This window comes from Triturus cristatus, chromosome 1_2 (genome assembly GCF_964204655.1).
Source record: "Triturus cristatus chromosome 1_2, aTriCri1.1, whole genome shotgun sequence".
NCBI classification, from domain to species: domain Eukaryota; kingdom Metazoa; phylum Chordata; class Amphibia; order Caudata; family Salamandridae; genus Triturus; species Triturus cristatus.
The window spans coordinates 949,313,939-949,322,549 of record NC_140580.1 but is presented as its reverse complement, the minus strand read 5'-3'; the positions used below and the strand labels follow the sequence as shown (position 1 = coordinate 949,322,549).

Genomic DNA, 8,611 nt, shown 5'->3' with positions numbered 1-8,611 from the left:
CAGTGCCAGTGGTTGGTCATGTGTAGTACTGGATTTACTGCAAAATTGTAAATGACTACAAAAGTGTAAAATACTACAAAAGTGTAAGTTACTGCAAAATGAAGTTTGTGAATACCGAAAGGTAGTAAACTTACTCAAAAGTGTAAAATTACTCAAAAGTGAAAGTTAACTTGGTAAATCAGGCCTGTAGTTTGGTCCTTCTCATGATATAGGACTACATTTCTCAGACATCTCATATTTTCTGGAATTTCCTTGTTTTCTCTACTGAATAAAACCTATAAGGCCTTTTTAATGCTTCCATTTTAGATTCTAACTCCCACACCTGGAAACTATACAGACTAAAAGGGAAACTCCGATTAAAAATTCAAAGTGAAATGCAGTCCGACAAGCTACTTCTGCCCTTAAAGAAGCGTCATTTTCTTATTGAGTTTCCAGATGGAGAAACTCACCACAAAGGCCTAGAGGGGAATTACGCAGGTGCTTGAGAACTGCCACCATGTTACAGCAGAAAGTTGGTACAGAAGAGGATCAAATAAGTCAGGATCATGTCTAGGTCTCTCCCTCTTGCTAAATTGAGCACCTCGTGCCCACAGTCCATGAAGATAGTGTTGGAAATTTTAAATTCCTCCTTACGCATGGGGCATTTACCTAATGCCTGGAAACATGCTATGGTTCTCCCCTTGCTATAGAAACCCCATTTGGACAAAGACAATTTGTCCAACTTCAGACCCATCTCCTTATTTATTACCTAATTTTTCCAAGATATTGGAAAAATATGTAAATACCCAACTCACCTCATTTGTGGAAACACCGAGCGCCCTTCTCGGTTTGGCTTCAGAGCAGGGCACAGCACCAACACCAACACCACACTTCTAGGCGTCACCGAGCATCTAAGGTGACTCCTAGATTCGTACAGCATAGCCGCCCTGATCCTACTAGACCTCAGCGTGGCCTGCAACACTGTGTCTCATGAAATTCTCACTGGAAGACAGACCCAATCGGGCCTTTATGGCATGGCCCTAGCATGGTTCTTTTCTTTCTTCACTTATCACACATTTCAAGGTCTTCTCATCAAACAAAGCATCTGTTTCCCTCCCACTTACCTCTGGAGTTCCTCAAGGTTCCACCCTCAGTCTTTTGTATTTTAACATTATTGTCAGCCTTTTGGCAGACCTGGTGGAACGCTGTAGATTAACTCTGAACTCATACGCAGACGACACCCAGATTATTTTCTTCCTGTCGGGGCAGGAAGTCAACTCAGAGGATCTCAACTCCTGCCTCGGTCTTGTCTCCACCGGGATGAACACCAACTCCCTGAAACTAAATGGCGACAAGACCAAGGTGATGCTATTGGGGAGGAATCCCCAGCTTTGGGGGCCTCAGCATTGACCCGCCATGTTGGGAACACCACCTACTCCCACCAATAAAGTGAAGACCCTCTGATTCTGGCTTGACTCCACCTTGTCTGTGAAGCCACAAGTGGCCAAAGTAGCATCTATTTGCTTTGCTATCATGAAACGGCTTAAGAAGATCCTGTGAATAATTCCTTTTTTGCCCAGAGAACAGTCATCCAGGCCATGATATTATTTAGATTTGATTATGGCAACATCCTGTATTTATTTTGGGGCAGACAAGGCAACATTGTTAAGACGCCTGCTGGTAGTCCAGCATTCTGCCGCCAGGCTCTTGCGTCGCCTCCCTAAACATTCCTGAGCATGTGGGCTTCTTCGCCAACTACACTGGCTCCCAGTGGACAAGTGAATACATTTCACAGCTCTCTGCTATCTGCACAAAATTCATGCCGGTTCAGGTCCGCTGTACTTGCAAAACCTGGTGATTCTCTACCATTCTACTCGCACCCTGTGCTTAAGCAATGAATCTATTTTTGCAGTTCTGAGAGTCAAACACACCTGTATGGGTTGAAAAGCCTTCTCCTTCCTTGGCCTCAAGTTATGGAACTCCCTCCTGAGTCTCTGAGATGCTGTGCTTCCTCCTCCAACTTCCGCAGAGATATGAAAGACTTTGATCTTTTAGCTCCTTCAGACTGATCTACCTATAATCAAAGCGCTGGGAAACCCTGGTGGGTAGCTACGCACTATATAAGTATTCAAGTGTGTCTCCTGCTCTTGATATTATGTGCAAGGTTTAAAGAGGTACCGTAGCCATGAGTGGAGTGGAGTAATATCTACATTCAGTGATTCTGGGCAAATCACTTAATCTCCCCGTGCCTAACAGAAATGAATGTGTCCTCATGTAATGCAACTGGTGCTCATGTAAAGCACTCTGATACCCGATATCTTCGGGTCAAGTTCGCGCTATATAAAGCTCCGTAAAATAAAACAAATCTTCTAGGGGCCGATGGTTGAATCATATGATTCTGGAGTGTGAGGTAAGTGGGTAAACTGAAATTAAGGATAATGTCATAATAGTTTTGCTATGTATTCTGATCACTTTAGTTGTTACTAGTATACATATATTTACAAAAATATTAAACAGTTTCGTTATAGTTTGTTAGCATTATATGTTTGTCTGTCCACTCACAATTTAAAGACGTGCAGTATAGTACCTCCCTGATTTGAGGAGGGGTTACTAAAATTATGTTAGGTCAATATTTTATATGGGTATGTACTCTGAGGCATGTGACCAGACAGGCAACCAATGTAAACTGTTGTTCGATGCTTTAGTGCACATGAATGTAAGTTGAGTGACATTCGTAATCAACAGCGTTCTTTTAAAATAGTTTAAACAGTTGTCATTACCTTCTATTTTGTTGTGCATTGTGTTGTTGGTCATCCACCACTGCCAGGTATCAGGTACAGGTTTGAGTATTGTGGCCAGGGTTTCCTCCAGCAAAGGTGTGGAGGAGAAGCCTCCATGCTTCCATCAACATAAATGATGCCTTGAATTGACTTTACATCGCTCCCTCTGCTGTGTTTAGGGTATAGGGGAGTAAGAAAAATGCAGTGGAGGCAGCAAACTTATGACAGACTTTCATCTGTCAAACTGCTATGCTCTCAATGTGAAGAATGGTCCTCCATGGCAATGCTGGGGCGATGAGATGTTTTTTTACCATGCTCACATCTGGCAAACTCTAAATCAGGCCCTATGCTATATTATATTGTATCATTTTATGCTGCATTGTGCATTACTTCACAGTGATGTAGTGCCCTGTATAACGTGTACTGTAATGTGTGCTATTTTATTACATTATAATAAATGCTTGGATCCCTTTCATGGTATTTACATCTGTATTTATCGTTTTCTTTTCACATTTCTTTATACACAAAAATGTGAATTCACCTTGGATAAAGGTATTGTATATGCATAGGGTACCCTGTACAATACATTTTAAATTATAGTTTTATTTTTATTGAATTTCTATAATACTTAAACTCAAAGGTAATCAAGCACTACAACTATGAGAGCTTGTGTTATAGGGGCTTGATTAGCAAAACTGGAAGCTGAAATCTTCCTGAGCAAGCTTCACAGCAATGCCCATGACGCAAACAGTTATTATTCCTATGCAAAACCATTGTTACAATTCCTGATAGGAGCAAAAAGGGGCTGATTTGCATATGGCTGGGTCTGAACTGAGGTGCCCAAGTGACTAAAAAGAATGATGATGGATTAAACACAGATCTGTGACTGGGGGTGACTGTCAGAAAGGTTTCAGCGCTCTGTCCATCATCTCCTTGTGTTTACATTATTATCTAGCCATTTGCGAACACATAGCTCTTGATTATCAAGGGTGCACAATGCAGACTATAATCAAAATGTTATTCACCAGTATTTAATGAGTTTGCAAGGAAGCAAAGGAACAACATTTTATTAATATGTCATTTGTATTGCACGATGTGCATTAACCTGCTAAAACATTCAAAGTTGCATATATCATAACATAATGTACAAATAAACAATATTTAAAATAGAAGGTGGCATTCCAGCTACCTTTTTAGTACCTGTCTTCTGGAGCCCAGGTTTAGTTTCATTCTGTGTTCACAACAGAGGGTCTTCAGAAGCTCCTATTCCCATAGGTAACAACACAGAAGAACATAATTTTGTACAATGCGCAATTATTCTGTAAGTGTTACACAGGAAGCACGTCAGATTAAAAATATCAGACTTTAGAAAGAAATACACAGTGTAGAGTTAATTAAGATTCTTCACAAGCCAAGCATAAAAATTATTTGCATAGTCAAAAAAAGAAATTATTAATATGAAGGAGCCATTTCATGATGTTTCAATTACATTTATATATGCAAGGATTTTGTTTTCTGCTGTAGACAAAAGCCCTCTATTATGGTGTAGATTGAGTTATTGCACGACTTAGACAAAACTCTCACCTCTGTAATGCCTGAATAGATCAATCAATATAATCTGTACTGTATTTTTAACAATTTATGATGATCGGAGTGAGAAACATTTAGTTGAAAACTATGGAGTACACGGTAGATGGTGAATTATCTGTACCATTGCACAATAATGCTGCCTAAATATATTGTGATTTAATATCACGTTGCCTTTCTAGTTCCCTTTTCCCTTTTTTATTGTTTTAACGATGGCTTTCAAATAGCTTTTCTTTTCCCTTGCTGCTGGTAGTTTTGAGGATTTTTTTCTTCAAAACACCACATACCAGCATGGATAATAATAATATTCTGTCAAGTAAAATGAGTTTGTGAAATAAATTTGAAAATTGCTTGAGTGAAAAATGGCACAAAATAATCTAAATCAATGCAAAATGTTTCTAAAAGAGCACATGTATTAGTCGTCCTCTACTACTTGTTGACCTGAAATTGCCACATGACTGCCCTATCTCCTCTCTAATCCATGATTATTACCTAGCATGTATACATTAAATAGTATTTGACTTTTAAATCTTATGCTGGTAAATAAATGTCCTTCCTTATTGTTGTCTGCATATACACTGACCGAAACCTGATAAAATAATATTTCAAGCAAGTGCTCTGAGGATGATAATGTTGGGCTTTTCATCCATTGATCCAGTTTTATATGTTCCTAAAATTCATCAATTCCAGGAACTGACAATGGCACCTCAGTTTCAGTGGTCCCCACGGTAATGGCGCCAAGCTGAGATACCTCTAAAGTTGCTCCAGAACTTGAATTTCCTTGTTGGTCGCGGTTTCTGTAATTTCCACCACTGTTAAAAATACTGTGCCCCAAATAACGAAAAATATTGAACGTTTCCTTAAAGAGGGAATAGAACTTGTCTGAAGCAAAGCAGTACAAAATAGGATCAAGACAACAATTGGCTCCCGATAACATCCAAGTTATGTAATAAGCAACTTCCACCTGCTCTAATAATGCACAATGCGTCGGTAAAAACAACTTAATTGTGACTCCTATTGTCCTTATGAGATGCACTGGCACATAGCAAATGATAAATATAACTAAAGACACACTTATGGTTTGGATGGACTTGGATTTCATTACTTTGGTCACTGTATTCATTGGGTTCAACTTTAATATAAATCTGCCTAGTAAGGTGTAACAAATTATGGTGACTGCAAAAGGGATGAGGAGTCCAGAAAATACGATCACCCAGTTCCATACAAAGTACAGTGCAGCCATCTCTGTTTGATGGATGCTCAAACATTTGGTTGTGTCTTGTACTTCACTTGTTTTCAAGACAATAAAAAAAGGCAATCCTTGAAAAAGAAGGCACCCCCAAATGACTAAGGAGACGTTTTTAATGAATGAGTTTCTGGTTAGGACTGATCTCTTCACATTGTGGACAACCGTGAAGTACCGGTGTAGGCTGATGAGGGTAAGAAAGTAGATACTTCCGTACATGTGAGTACTCAGGAGGAACACTTTAAACTGGCAGAGGAATGTACCAAAGGTCCAGTCGTCAGTCAAGGAGTAGATGATGATAAGAGGTGCGGCCGGTGTTATGATGGCATCGGAGATGGCCAAGTTGAACTGGAGGATGGTGGTTGAGTTCCATTGCTTTATGCGAAACCAAAAAATCCACACACTGATGCAGTTCAGTATAAAACCACAGAAAAAAACAAAGCTCAGGAAAACTGGGATGAAAATGTGTATCTTCTGGGGCTGGCACTCTGTGTTATTGTCTGAAGAGTTCATCCTCACAACATAGAATGGGTTCTCGAAGATAATACCTAGTTTTGAAGGAACAGAAATTGTAAACTTTTTGACAGAAACATATTTGATGAAAATGAGCATGTGCATGTAATTAATTATCAAATGAACCATTTTTACCCTTTGGGGGTCGTGGGCTATAAGCAAAGCGCTGATGACAAAGAATACTTCTTTAGATCTGATGTTTAGTGATACTTGCACAAATCATGGTGAACATATTATAATCTATACATACTCTAAGAGGCTTTTTGTTGGGCCCCTTTAGCTGTTGGCTTCTTTCGCTCAGTAACCTTGAGATATCGGTTTTCAACACTGATACCTACATTTTGGATCATCCCTCTGGACCATTGAAGTTCATAAAGCACTATTTTATGTCTCAAAAAGTACATTCTGTCACCTAACGTTTAATTCTTTATATCATTCATGCATTATACGCTCAAAGAAATCCGTCTGTTTAGTTGTTTTGCACTGCAGAAGGCATTTTTTATTTCTTTTGTCAGAGCTCAAGGGGGAACATCAAACATATTGCCGTTGCCAATGCTTGTTCCATAGTCAGGCTTTTTTGTTCAAAGTTCTTGCATCCACCCTCAGTTATTCATCACACCTGATTCTGTCCCTTGGTTAAAAAGATGCAAGGGCGCAGGTAACAATGGCTGTAGGTGCTTGTAAGTAGGAACACATCTTCATCTATGTGTCATCCTTAATAACTCATTATTTAAAAAAAAAAATAATACACAACGACTATGATTTAATTTATTTTCCAAAAAATAACAAAAACATTGGAAACTATTATTTAAAAGATCTCCACTTTCACTTCCCTTTACTCTATAATAATCCCAACATCTCACATTACATTAATGTTTTATCCAATAATGGTTCATATCATGAGAATTGGTTTAAAAAACGAGACAAAGATCAAACAGCTTATGATGGACAGGTGCACGTGGCTGAGTAAATACCAATTGGACTTTCCAAAAATAGAAAAAGTTAGTGGTTGTCTAAGCAGTCGCACATCAATCCTATGCAATATATATCTCGTTGATCGATATTCAGCAGTAATGGTGCCCCTCAAGGTAACAAAAAGAAACACCCCACTACCAAGAATGTTGCCCAACGGGAATTCAGCCGAAAACCCGTATGTTGTGCTAATTAATAATTATACCTCGGCACTCTAAAAATTAGAACTCTCAATTTCTACAAGTTTTGAACATAAGGCCCCATAGACAGACTAAAATATCACAAGTATCAACTCACAGGAAATATCAATCAGAGAGGTGTGGTTGGCACAAAAAAATCTGTATTTAGTGCAGAATGATACAATATATTGTGTCTCACTGACAAATAACAGTCAATTGTTTCGAATTTACACAATTTATATAGTAATAAGCAATTAAGGCATGTGCTGAACAACTAAGAGTACATTCGTCATAAGGAGGTCCTGTTCCTAGATCCTCCCAGGTGGTAGCAAAGGATAGCAGCCGACACGTGTTTCGTGTTCTCTAGGGGCAAGGTTAAAGTTTAGTTGACAATGTTTGAAGGTTAGAATGTCCCTGGCTCTGAAAAAGGTGCAGAGCCCTGGGTAGGACTGACATCTTTACACCATGAATCCTCCCCAGCCAAGAAAGATACTTCAGGCCCATCTTTTCAAATCTATCTTTAGTTGAGTCAAGAGGAGTGGGAAGTGTGTTTGGTATAGATCAGCGATACGGGGAGTTATCTTAATGCCAAGGTAGGTGGTATCCCTTTGGACCCAAAGGAAAGGTGTTGAAGCTGCCAGCGTCTCCATTTCTGCAGCCGCTAACTTTACGTTTAGTAGGTATGATTGAGTCAAGTTAATTTTGAACACCGCTATTACCTCTATACCATGTAGTTCCTCCTGAAGCACTATTAGTGAAGGACCAAGGCAAGTAAGTGTCAAGAGTATGTCGTTGGCGAAGAGGAAAATCATAGATTCCACTGAACCGAAGGAGATCCCCTGAATGTTAGGTGAGGCTCTAATTCGTGCTGCAAAGGGCTCCATACTGGGCGCAAACAGTAGCATGTTTAAGGGCATCCCTGCCTAGTCTCTCATGTCAATTGAAAGAGGTCAGACCCCACCTCATTCACCAGCACCCTAACTATAGGAGTTGCATAATTTGTGCGTATCATTGCTATAAAAGCCATAGCGTCTAAGCGTATGGAATAAGAAAGACCAATACACCCGGTTGAATGCCTTCTTGGGGCCAAGATTCAGTAAGCTTGCGGGTATCTTTTTCTATTGGCTTTTTCCACCAAGTGGATCACCCTCCTCAAGGTATTGTGCCTCTGCTGTCCTTTGATGAAGACAGATTGGTCTGGGTGGACTAAATCTGGTATCAGGTCAACCAATCTGGAAGCCAAAATTCTGGAGTAGAGCTTGGCGTCCAAGTTTAAGAGTGCTATGGGTCTATCTGAGCTGCATGAGTGGGGGTCCTTCCCCCGGCTTAGGGATAACAGTGATCAGGGCTTCACT

At 39.8% G+C, this 8,611-nt stretch overlaps 1 protein-coding gene across 1 annotated transcript in view; it reads right to left on the bottom strand.

Moving 5' to 3' along the window:
- Positions 1 to 3,774: 3,774 nt before the first annotated feature.
- Positions 3,775 to 8,611, bottom strand: part of LOC146868421 (lysophosphatidic acid receptor 6-like) — a 60,557-nt gene continuing 55,720 nt past the window's right edge. The window contains exon 2 of the mRNA XM_085615443.1: positions 3,775 to 6,140. Coding sequence (XP_085471569.1) covers positions 5,017 to 6,105 — 1,089 coding nt within the window. The 5' untranslated portion in view covers positions 6,106 to 6,140 and the 3' untranslated portion in view covers positions 3,775 to 5,016. The remainder of the gene's footprint in view (positions 6,141 to 8,611) is intronic.